The sequence below is a fragment of the Diabrotica virgifera genome, chromosome 7 (assembly GCF_917563875.1).
Source record: "Diabrotica virgifera virgifera chromosome 7, PGI_DIABVI_V3a".
Lineage (NCBI taxonomy): Eukaryota > Metazoa > Arthropoda > Insecta > Coleoptera > Chrysomelidae > Diabrotica > Diabrotica virgifera.
The window spans coordinates 238,382,908-238,395,734 of record NC_065449.1 but is presented as its reverse complement, the minus strand read 5'-3'; the positions used below and the strand labels follow the sequence as shown (position 1 = coordinate 238,395,734).

The window sequence follows — 12,827 nt, the reverse complement described above, 5'->3', positions numbered from 1 at the left end:
CTACTGTCAATTATTAATCTAATAAATAGGAAATGCCTATTGTCCGTAGACGTATTTCAATAGTTATAATGTATATTTACATTTAACTATATATAATATAATAATATAACTATTATATACATAATATGTTATAACTTTTTAACACAATATAACTTGAAAAATAAACACAATATTAGTTATAAATTCCAATTAACATAAACAATTAACAAAAAAATCAATTTTTGTTTATATTTGTACAACGGAATCGTAATCTAGATTTGGAACTGGTGGTACCAGTATTGTTTTGCACTTAAACGAGAGAGTTCTATGGCTTATGTAATAAAATCGCTTTCTCTTGGAAGTGATTTGTATTTAATTGCTAGGTTTTTTACGGTCCGAGATGTAGGTTAACTTATACATCAGTGAGTCCAGGGCATCTAGCACAAAATAAATCGATTTTTAAATACAGCACCTACAGTTACATTTGTGAGTAAAGTGTTACATTTTAAAAAACACTTTTTATACCATCTGAAACGTCTATGCTAGCGTAAAAAAACTTTCAGCGATTACTCATGTACAAGTGTTATTTACAAATTTTATAATGCACCCCCATTTTTTCCCGAAACTACCCCAAAAAAAAAGAGAAATAATAAAAAAAGTGGTTTTCTTGAAATCCTTCACACACACATTCCTTTATTAAAATGCTGCATAATATTAATTTGTGCACGTTCTTATTTTACCCATGCATGGACACCAAAATCGATTTCCTGGTTCAAACGCTGTAACCAAAAAGAAATAAAACGGGGGTTGAAAAAGAAAAAAAATATTTTCGCTTTTTGACCCATATGGGCTTATATTCCATCATCAATAGGGTTTTTCATAAATATACAGGGTGTAACAAAAATACAGGTCATAAATTAAATCATATATTCTGGGACCAAAAATAATTCGATTGAACCTAATTTACCTTAGTACAAATGTGCACATAAAAAAAGTTACAGCCCTTTGAAGTTACAAAATGAAAATCGATTTTTTCCAATATATCGAAAACTATTAGAGATCTTTTATTGAAAATAGGTATATGGTATTCTTATGGTAGTAGTATCTTAAGAAAAAAATATAGTGAAATTTGGACACCCCATAAAAATTTTATGGGGGTTTTGTTCCTTTAGACCCCCCAAACTTTTGTGTACGTTCCAATTTAATTATTATTGTAGTACCATTAGTTAAACACAATGTTTTAAAAACTTTTTTGCCTCTTAGTACTTTTTCGAAAAATCAGCTTTTATCGAGATATTTTGAATATTTGTCAAATCCACCACCTATTTGTATATGGCTAAGTACGATTATGGAGACTTGGTAATAATATGAAAATTTATTTATGATTTACATTTTTAGGTATATTTTGAACCATATTAAAAAATAAACCACATCTCGATAAAAGGTGCCTTATCGAAAAAATACAGAGGCAAAAAAGTTTTAAAAACAATGTGTTTAACTAATGGTACCGCAGTAATAGTTTAATTGGAACGTACACAAACATTTGGGGGGTTTAAAGGAACAAAACTCCCATAAAATTTTTATGGTAACATATTAAAAAAGAAGCCGTAACTCGATAAAAACTGCCTTATTGAAAAAATACTAAGAGGCAAAAAAGTTTTAAAAATATTGAATTTAACTAATAGTACCACAATAATAATTTAATTGGAATGTACACAAAAGTTTGGGGGGGGGGGGGGTTTAAGGGAACAAAACCCCCATACAATTTTTATAGGGTGTACAAATTTCACTATAATTCTTTTTTAAGATGTTCCTGCCATAAGAATGCCACATGTCCATTTTCAATAAAAAATCTCTAATAGTTTTCGATATATTCAAAAAAATCGATTTTCATTTTATAACTTCAAAGGGCTGTAACTTTTTTTATGTGCATATTTGTACTAAGGTAAGTTAGGTTCATTCGAACTATTTTTGGTCCCATAATATGTGATTTAATTTATGACCTGTATTTTCGTTACACCCTGTGTAGATATGGTTAATGCACATCCCTGCGGAAACTACCCCTATCCCTGAAAATAAGTTTTGCGAGCATGTTTTTACGATTTTCTCATTACCTATGCATTTTTTTGAAACAAAACTTACACAGATTAAAGACCACTATTTTCTCTAAAAATAAGGTGCTATGTATTTTTTTCGTATAAGCAACCGTTACTGCACAGTGGCGCCGTAAACCTCAAAAATGCTTTGGCGGGCTCCACTTTTTGTTTTTTTTTTTAACGTACTTATGGCAAATAAAAGAACACACTGTCTGACACACAGTAGTGGCCCAAAAGCAAATTTTGCGTATTATTCTCTTTATTAATTCTCCTTTTTTTGGGGTGGTTCCGGGTAATATGGGGGTGCATTATACAAATTTGTAAATAACACTTGTACATGGGTAACCGCTGAAAGTTTTTTTACGCTAGCATAAGCGGTTCAGATGGTATAAAAAGGGGTTTTTTTTTTAATTTAACACCCTGTAATTAAAAAATGGTCAATTGCCCTTAAATGAAACCTATACCAATTATTTGCCGCAGGGTTTCTTCTTGATTTCTGTTACAGTTAGGAAAAAATAATTTTTTTCCTAAAACATCTTTTTTAATAACTTGTCAACTTTGGGGCACCAACCCCGCTAAATGGTGGGTGATAGACATATGCTGTCGCGGAATAAATTGTAGGAAATATAGTCCTCCTCATATTTCTATTAAGGATTTTTTTCCAAAAACCTACAGGAAGGGCTACGTTTCTCAAAAACCACAAAGTACCTACTTCAAAGGGATGGAAATGGGTATTCCGGGGCGTAATATTTTAAGAAAAAGTAAGGCTCATATGTATATACACGCACTGCTTGATATACCAGAAGAAAATAAAACCGGACTTGTGTCGAGTTTGCTAAGTTCAACCTCTGTTTCTACACTAACAATAAGATCTAATAATCGAGAAAAGAGACAAAGTGATAACGTGATCTTAATAATATACTGTTATTATGGAACGAGTAGGTATGTTTTGAGTACCTTTAACAACTGTGATCTTTATTTACATGCACTGCATGTCTTATTTGAATCTAGTGTAGAGACTTTTTGCATTGTGTTCAGAATGATGTCAAGAAAAAAGTGTACTAGGTATAGAAAAATGGGTGAAAATACATATTTGCATTTTAAAGTGCATAAAATGCATTCAAAAGTGCATAAACATGTCAAAATAACTGTATTTAAGGGTTAGAATTTGTTACTCGGGGGTTTTTGGGGTTGTTGAACAAGAATATGCTATCAGAACCGACCCCGGTGCACCTGGTGCCCAAAAACCCTTATCCAGGATAACGTGCCTTAGCAGTGACCTTGGGTACCAGGTGGTCCGGGGGTCCGTTCTGATGACCTATTCGTATTCAGCGGCCCTAAAAACCGCCTAGTAATCTATTTGCATGCATTCAGTGTCGAAAAACTTCGAAACTCTAGATGAGGTGCCTCAGCAGTCTGGGCACCAGTTGCTCCGGGGATCGGTTCTGATGGCGTATTCGTGTTCAACGTCTCCAAAAACCTGCAAGTAATCTGTTTGCATCAATTTAGTTCCGGTAACCGTCTTAACCTCCAGGAGACTTTCCTGAACAGTGACCCTGGTGCTCGGGGAGTCGGTTCTTATGGCGTAGTCGTGTTCAGCGACCCCAAAAACTATCAGTAGGAACAGTGGCGGCTCGTGGTAATTTAAAAAGGGTGTTCAATTAAGGAATGTAATTATAGAAACGGAAACGGTGAATAAAAGCCGCGGGCAATTGCGGCACAGGCGAAAAATTTTTGGGGAAAAAACCCAGCGGGACCTAAGCGGATTAGTGAAACTATTATACTTTCCTGGTTCTCACCAAATTATATATTCACTTATTGCATAGGCGTTCGTTAAAAAATTATCAATAGTGAGTGCTTCGCCTGTTTAAACGTGGAATATTAATCATTTTTTATTATTTATGTATGGTAGGTATACATAAAATCTGTAACTAATTTTGATTAAACAATGCATTCATTTCCACGCCACCATTGAGGTAAAATGCAAGGCGCGTTTTTTTCCTATCCAGAATCTAATAATTGGCGAACATCAATATTGCCAATATCTGAGAGTGGCAATTCATTTTTTAAATTAATTTGGGAAGATCCATGTTTTACTTTATCGTACTACATACGCAGTATAATAGATAAAGTTATAGGATCGTGCAAAAAAAATTTTTCAGATTTCACTTTTTTTCGACGTTTTGAGTCCCCCTGAGTCTAAAAAGCAAATAAAAAAAAACATGTCGGAAGTATGTACGTATGTACGTACGTATGTACGTATGTCGCCACCACCGCCCAGCAAAAACTACTGGACCGATTTCGATGAAATTCGGTATGAGTAAGTTTAAGAGAATTTTGTCGAGAAACTAAGCTTTTGAAAAAAACCTCTCAAAGGGGGGCCGACATAGGGGGGTTATTTGGGGCCTATTTTTGCAAATTTTGACCAAAACGAATGAAATTTAACTTAAAGTTAGCTCATCGATAGGTAAATAGAAATACGGAATTTGACATTTCCAAATCCAAAATTGCGGCCAGCATGGCCGACCGCCCACCCGATACATTGCCCTACCAATCTAAAAACTTGTTTAAGATCAATTTAATTTGAAAAAAAACATTTATATAGCCTAAAGATGGGGCTATAACAAGAATATTATCGTTTTTCATGAAGTTATGGGTTGCCTATATTTAAGGGGTCAAAATTTGACATAAATTTGAACTAGATTTTCTCAAAAATGACTCCAAGGAATTTGTTTATTTTATGATATATTTTTGATATCCTATCGGTAAATTGAATAACATTGGTCAGATTTCTTAACTCCTCATAGGAGGGGAGTTATGAATTTTTTATAAAAAAATATTCGAGTGCCCGTAACTACCTCTGTAATAGAAACTAAAATTTGAAATTTGGCAGACATATATAGTACTTTGTTATCTATTAACACAATAAATTTTACCCACAATATGGCTTCCGGTTTAACCGGAAATGAAAAAAAAATCTTAATTTTTTACATACGCCCTGTATATTTTTACATATTTTGAAAGAATGTAAAATTATCTTTCCAATGACATAAAACTCGTTGCTGTAACTCAAAAACTCGAAAAGTTACAGAAAATTGAAATTTTGCTAGAATCTTGTGTGTGTCCCCTCTCACGCGATCATAGCAGAGCATTATTATTCGCGGTGTGCAATTACTTGGAAGGGATACGTGAAACGATCGTGCGCGAATAGCGGAGAAATATTGCAACTTTCTTAAATAATTCATATTGTCAATTGAAATTGTCAAATTGACGCACATTTCATATCTACTGTCATTGAAGGAGAAAAATTATATGTTGCTCCACAATATTGATATGATATGCAATTATTATATAAAGGTAAATTTAATTAATTGTATTTTGCTTGCAGTACTGCATTTTAATAACTAATTTTATTTACTACATACAATTGTTTACGTTTTCATCACATAACCTGAATCTTATTTTTTTTGGGCTATGGCCTTGACAATTATCCCTCAACCAGGACTAACGTAATTGGTCAATACAATTAAAAGTGCGAATAAAAGTGCAGAGCGTAGAAATAGGTGTCGCTTTGCACAACTTGCACGGTCCCAATAGGGCAGTCAGTGAGGGTAATTGGCTCCGAATTCCATCCTACTACATCGATGTACTTGATATTTTCACAGTAAGTAGGGAATAGCTCAAGAAACAAAATCTACCCTATATACTATGGCGCTTTTATCTTGGGGCAATTCCCACCCCTTCAAGGGGGTGGAAAATTTATTGGTCAAAATAAGCATAACTCAATAATTTTTGAGTTATGCGTAGTTGAAAATTGGCCATTTTCATTTAAAAACGACACGTTTTCGGACGGTTTTTTGTGAATACCTTAAAAACTATGCATCAAACTAAAAACACTATATAAAAATTATTATAAATAACAAAGAGATTCGTTCCTTCGTAAATTTTCTATTTATAATACAAAAAGAGATATGGTAGGTAAAAAGAGTTTGTTTTTTGGTGCATGCTCAAAGTGCTCATGCTTTTGTAGTGTTTGAAAAGGCCTTTAAAACGAGCACCGTTAAATGTCGGTTACATTCAAACTAAGCGAGATATGGTGCAAAAAAATATATGACTACAGTATTTCTCATGATCATTTGTCAGTGCGTAACAAATGATAGGAAAAAGGGTAAGTCCGTGATAATACACATTTATGACATTTATTCTAACATGACATTTTAGTTAAATCTGACAGTTGTCACATTTTATTTTCAATTTGGAATAAAAACAAATCAAAAGTGTTTCTTGCATTTATAAAATGATATTTTCTTTGATTTGTATAGTCTTATAAATTATACAGATTATATTTGTAATATTATTATCTAATTAAAAAAATATTATTTTTTTTATTATGGGGCCATCTATCGACAACTAGAATAACTAGAATAAATGTTATAAAAATGTCACCGACGAAATGTAATCACCGACGTGCCTTTTTTTCTGTCACATACAATTTAATGCGTTAGAAAGAAATCGAAAACCTGTGACGCACTGAAAGATGATCATGAGAAATACTGTAATGTACTTTAAGGAAAAATGAGAAGTACATACATTTAACCCCTCATTCACCAGAATTTAAATGCATTGTTTTTCTTTTGCAATACCTCTTAATATAGTGTTATTTCTACTTTCAAAAAGTTGGACGGGTGAAAAAAATAAGATCAAATTATAGAGCGCATTTTTAAATTTTCTTAAAATTCTTCCTTCTGCTCCATGCAATTCGAAAATAAAAATGTTCTATCCCCGAGAAGTGGTGAGAACCGCCCCCATGATAAAAGCACCATAGTATATAGGATAGACTTTGAATTAGGAGATTGGGCTTTGGGCTACTCCCAAAATTTCATTACAATCCATGCAGTAAAATGCAAATATTGTAAACTATTAATTTCTCAGAAAAATGGACTAATTTGAAATGAAAGTATGACTAATATTCTATTGATTTATGCAATAATGTGTCCCCGAACATTTTCTCAAATGCGGGAATTAATGATGCGTAGAACCATAAAATATTTTCAAGTATACAAGGTGTTTCTAAAATATCAAAATAACGAGTAACTTTGTTATTTTTATAGAATGCCAGTATCTAGTACGATAACGATAATAGATCGGTACGATAAAGTTCTCGGGCGGCCCTTCCGTCCAGCGTTTTTTAATTTTTGTTGATAAATGAGATAAATCCCGAACGCCCATTTTTGTCCACTCTGAAGAAATAGTTTCATTCTTTGAAAATACTAAACATGGAAAACTAAACAAAGAATGTAGTTCACATCCGCACAACCACGTAGTTTTTTATATTGTTCAACTTTAAAGCAACATTTAAACTTTTTGTTTTTTATAGCACATTCTTGTACCTATCTCCGGCCAAAGTTGACCATACGTTTTTATAAGAAGTCGATTTTCAAAACTATTTGCATTTTCTTTTATAAATTCCACTGAATAAGGCTCCATCATAACGCCGCCGCCTACGAAAAGTATAACTCCGAAAAATGCCGTTAAGAGTAGAACTTTCAATGAACGCCGCGAAAAATATTATTTTCGAATATATGATTGTGAAAATTACTTACTTACTTACTTAAGCCGTCCTCTTGAACCTAAGGCTAAGGCTCCACGGGCGGGAAATTGACGCTAGCAGTAGCAGTAAAATGAACTTAAGGTTCCGCGGAACGGAATAGGGATAGCCGAACTGTACCGACTACACGACTTGTGCGTAGTCGGTTCAGTTCGGCTATTCCCATTCCGTTCCGCGGAACCTTAAGTTCATTTTACTGCTACTGCTAGCGTCAATTTCCCGCCCGTGGAGCCGTAGCCTTACGGTGTCGAGGTAAGTGGAGAAATGAGACGTCTCCATGCCTTTCGGTCGGTAGCTAGTCTTTCTGCTTCTCTCCACCCAATATTTCTTTTTCCGCAAGCCTTTCCAATATTTGCATTCCACGTTCTTGCTGGCCTGCCTCTTCTTCGTTTGTTGTCAGATGCCGCTTTCCATACCCTCTTTACAGTTCTACCTTCACTCATTCTCGCCATATGTCCGAACCACGATAACTGTTTCGTTTCAAGTCTGTCAAGGTCCTTCCAACACCGCACCTTTCACGTATGTCTTCATTTCTTATACGATCACGTCTGGTCACCCCTGATACCGCACGTATGAAAATTATAATCCCTAATAAAGTGTTAGCGAAAAAATTTATTTTTTGAGGAGTATCGGCAAAAAACATCAGTTCTGTTTGTGGGTCCACGAAAATTATAATTAGTAAAAAGTTCTTTCGTCGACATCTATTATGAACTAATTCTTTTCATTATAAATATTTTGGGAGTTATAATTTTCGCGGACACGCATATAAAAAAAATTGTAATCGTCAATACTTATCAAAGAGTTATTATTTTCAATGGAAATGTATTAGGAATCATATTAATCATAGGTACCAGCGATAAAACTATTAATATTGTATTTAAGATTTAACCGCATTTAACTAAATCCCTCAACAGAAAATTACAAACTGTGAACCGAAACGCTGCACTGGTCTCTGTGTGCACTGCACAAATCCTCACTGTTTTAGATAGGCGAAATGCTTTTTCACCGATTTTAAGATTTCTCTTTCTAACACAGGGGTAAGTTAGTACTGGCTGGTTCAATTTGAATTCTGCACCAGGGCATAGTATCTGTACTTTGCCAGGTGCATCCAGCGGCGTAGAGCAAGTAAATATGATTAATAAATAAAGTTAAATTTTAATGATTCTATGAGATTAACAAAATATTTTAATTATATTATAATATTTATGAGATTTAAAAAAATTGTATTTTAATGAACTTTTAAGGGGTGTTCACTGCACAAGTGAACCAATGGAGAAACCTCCCCTGAGTAGGAAGAACAGTATCCGTCTCACGTCAGCGTATCGGAAATTAGTCATAAATATCCCATTTACCAAAAGTCCTTAAATATTTGCCATCGTCTCTCTAAATTGGTATTCGAAGTAAATATTGAACGATAAGGGTGACAAAACACAACCCTGTCGAACTCCTCTCGGGATATTAAATGTTTCGTAATAATTATTGTCAACTTTAAGGATGCCTTTTTGTTGTGTCCTATGATCCTCAGATCATTATCTTGTATAGTTACATGTTTTTCTGAGAATATCGATAAATTAACTGTGGTTTACTTTGTCGAAAACTTTTCATCGTACATATAGTGATATTAATCAACAATACCTACGAAATCTTCAAAAATAACAAAAATTACGTAGAAGCTCCTTTAAACTGTATGGGTAATACAAATCCCTATTCAAAAAAACTACTGATTTGCTACCGTTTGAACAGTATGGCTGTTTATGTTGTTGAAAAAATGTTCATTCTTCTTTCAGTATCCAGTCATTACTGCCATGGGAGTCTTAAAGAAAGCAGCCGCAATTGTCAACAAAGACTACGGTTTGGACCCAAAAGTCGCCGATGCCATCTCTCAAGCAGCAGACGAGGTCATCTCAGGAAAACTATACTCAGAACACTTTCCTCTCGTAATCTGGCAAACAGGATCCGGTACTCAGACAAACATGAACACCAACGAAGTCATCAGTAACAGAGCTATAGGTAAATAAACATATTTTCAATAAGTTTTGCGGTTGGATAAGAGAGGGCGTTGCTACTAGCCTAGTTTTTTTATTATGTTGGTACCCTCTTGTTAACTATCCTTCATTGACTGAATTTTTATTTTGAAAGGTTTAGAAGCAAATGAAATCTATGAACGCAAGTGTATAAGGACTCCTCGCCTTCAATTAGTACAGTAGAAAGATAATTTGCTGAATTTAAATGTGGCCGTACAAGCCTTGAAGTCTATCCACCACAAGGACGTTCAAAAACAGCAACAAAACCGGCAATCGTAGAAAACATAATCGTAGAAAACATACAGGATGTCATATATCGTCGAGTGATTGAAAGAGATTTAGTATAAGCCTTAGGCATCTCGTTGGACAGTGTAAGCTATAGTTTGCTAGAATGCAACTTTCTCAGCAAGATTTAGAGCGTTTTCGAAAGGATATAGTGGATTTTGTGCGTCGATTCATCACTATGGATGAGACTTGAGTCTATCACCATGACCCTAAATCACAAGAAGCTAGCGGTAATGTGTTTGTGGATTTCTTGCAAACTGGTAAAATTCTAAATATTTTCGTAGGAAAAAAATTGTGAAAAAAGACCCGGTGTACAAAGGAAAAAAAATATTTTTCATCAAGCAATACACCGTGTCACATGAGTATCTTAACAGTGGCTAAAATCCATGAATTAAAGGAGTATCCACAGTATTCACCAGATTTGGCTCCTAGCGATTTAGAAATATATTACAGCCGTATTAGGAAAGAAATATGTTTTTGCCGATATGTTACAAGGTTGGAACACCCTAGTATTGTTGTTCATACAATGTTTCGTTTACTTTTCAGAAATTATGGGCGGCAAACTAGGATCCAAAACCCCCGTTCATCCAAACGATCACGTAAACAAGAGCCAGAGTAGTAACGACACTTATCCCACCGCTATGCACATCGCAGTAGCAGTAGAAATAGAACACACTCTATTACCAAATCTCAAGATGCTTCACGAAGCTTTGGATAAAAAGGCCAAAGAGTTCAAAGATATCATCAAGATAGGAAGAACCCATACCCAGGACGCCACACCTTTAACGTTAGGGCAAGAATTTAGCGGGTACGCCCAACAAGTAGCTTTTGCAATCGATAGAATCAATGCTACGTTACCAAGGTTAGTACTTCTTTATTATATTGGATGGTATGTTTATATAATATGTAGCTGTCTAAAGGACACCGCACACATCTTATGGAAAATATAATGTCACTCAAATTCAATAAAATTTATATGAATAGATTCGTTTCAAATTAACGGTCAATTCTTATGATTGCGCCAACTCTTAATTTTCAATAATAAGAGCAGAAATTGTGATATAAATCAATCTGAAATCAAATGGATAGGTACATAAGTTAGAGAGAGAAAAAATATTTTAAAATACCCAAATTATCAGTACTTCATAAATCTTCTCGGGCTCTTAAGCATCTTATTATAGGTTTGTTCGTAGTACGATCCAAACGATCAGCAACCGTTGCCAACCATCAGACGCATGCGCAGTTAACCGTTGGCGCTGCGCAGTTAACAGTTAGAGTTCGTAAATTACGAACGCGCATGCCTCTGATGGTTGGCAACGGTTGCTGATCGTTCTACGAACAAACCTTATAATAGTTTTACTAATCCGCTTAGGCTTAGCGGGGTTTAAGCTGTTTTGAATAGCACCCAGAGCAATAGTGATTGTAACTGACGCGTTTATTGACTCCAAAAATGTGATTTGGATAAACTTTAATTGCAATTTGCGACGTAATTAATCATAACATAATTAAGAGTTGGCGCACTGATAAGAATTGACCGTTAATTTAAAACGAATCTATTGGTATACATTTTATTGAATTTGAGTGACATTATATTTTCCATAAGATGTGTGCGGTGTCCTTTGTTATCTACTTCGATGCATTATATTGTAATGTGTATTTTAATGTATTTAGTCTTTTTACACTAAATTGTAAATTGTTGGTTGACTCCCAAAATCTATTTTATGTTTTTATAATATAATCGCTCGAGTCTTTCTAGAAAGACAGTGAAAGTCTCTCGATATCAGGTGAGCGGCATATCTCGATCCAACGCCGAAATGTTCGATCAGGGCCCTAGCATGAAAGCTGGCGTAACATTGCTCCCTCCTTAATAGATGGTTCCTACGTAGGGCGTAGCAAGGGCTTGGTGTAACAATATTCTACAAATCAATGCCTAGAAACTACTAACTATCGACGGAATTCTGTTGAACACTAGACTAAAATACGTTTCAAAGTAATCTTTCAAATAAAAATTGTTTAGGGCACTTTACTAATGGTTGATTTGTGTGTTTTAGGGTGAGGATGTTGGCTTTAGGTGGTACAGCTGTCGGTACCGGTCTTAATACAAGAAAAGGATTCGCCGAAAAATGTGCAGCCAAAATCTCAGAACTAACTGGATTGCCATTCACGTCAGCACCAAATAAATTCGAAGCACTCGCTGCCCACGATGCTATGGTTGAGGTTTCTGGAGCCTTGAATGTAATAGCAGTATCCATAATGAAGATCGCCAATGATATCAGGTAATGTTAATATTCAAATGAACAAAACGGTAAATATTTTGAAAAATAATAAAGGTATTATTTTTAATTCTAAATACTTTTGTTTTGTTCTATCCCAAAATTAGAACAGTTGTCTTATAAAAAAAACTTTTACTAAAGCGCTTATGAGAGATTCTCTATCCATTTTCTTGTCTAACTTCTCCTTACATTTGATTCTAGCTGTTTCTTTCCTTAGTTTATATATTTTAAAAATATTTTCTTGTTTTTATTATTCTTGTCTTCTGTACTTTTTATGATTTCTATTCCTTTGCTGTTAAATGTAGTTTCTACTAGGGTAGTGATCACTGAGTATGTACTTCATAGTTTCTTCTCACTCTTACGTCTTTATTCTAGCTTCTCTGTGGCACGTTTGGCACTATAGTATAATCAATAATTGGTTGTTCGTCTTTTTACAGGACTTCTCTTGTGATCTTTTGTATCTTTTTGTGTTGAAAATGCGTATTCGTGATCTTCATGTTATTGTCTAACAGAATTTAAGTAATAATTTTCTGTTTTGTTAATGTATCTTTGGTTGTCAATA

The 12,827-nt window shown here is 34.4% G+C and overlaps 1 protein-coding gene across 1 annotated transcript in view; it reads left to right on the top strand.

Annotated features, from left to right (window-relative positions):
• LOC114327963 (fumarate hydratase, mitochondrial) overlaps positions 1–12,827 on the top strand; it is a 42,610-nt gene that overhangs the window by 25,938 nt on the left and 3,845 nt on the right. Inside the window, exons 4-6 of the mRNA XM_050656363.1 lie at positions 9,471–9,693; positions 10,539–10,854; positions 12,044–12,268. Of these exons, the coding sequence (XP_050512320.1) occupies positions 9,471–9,693; positions 10,539–10,854; positions 12,044–12,268 (764 nt within the window). The remainder of the gene's footprint in view (positions 1–9,470; positions 9,694–10,538; positions 10,855–12,043; positions 12,269–12,827) is intronic.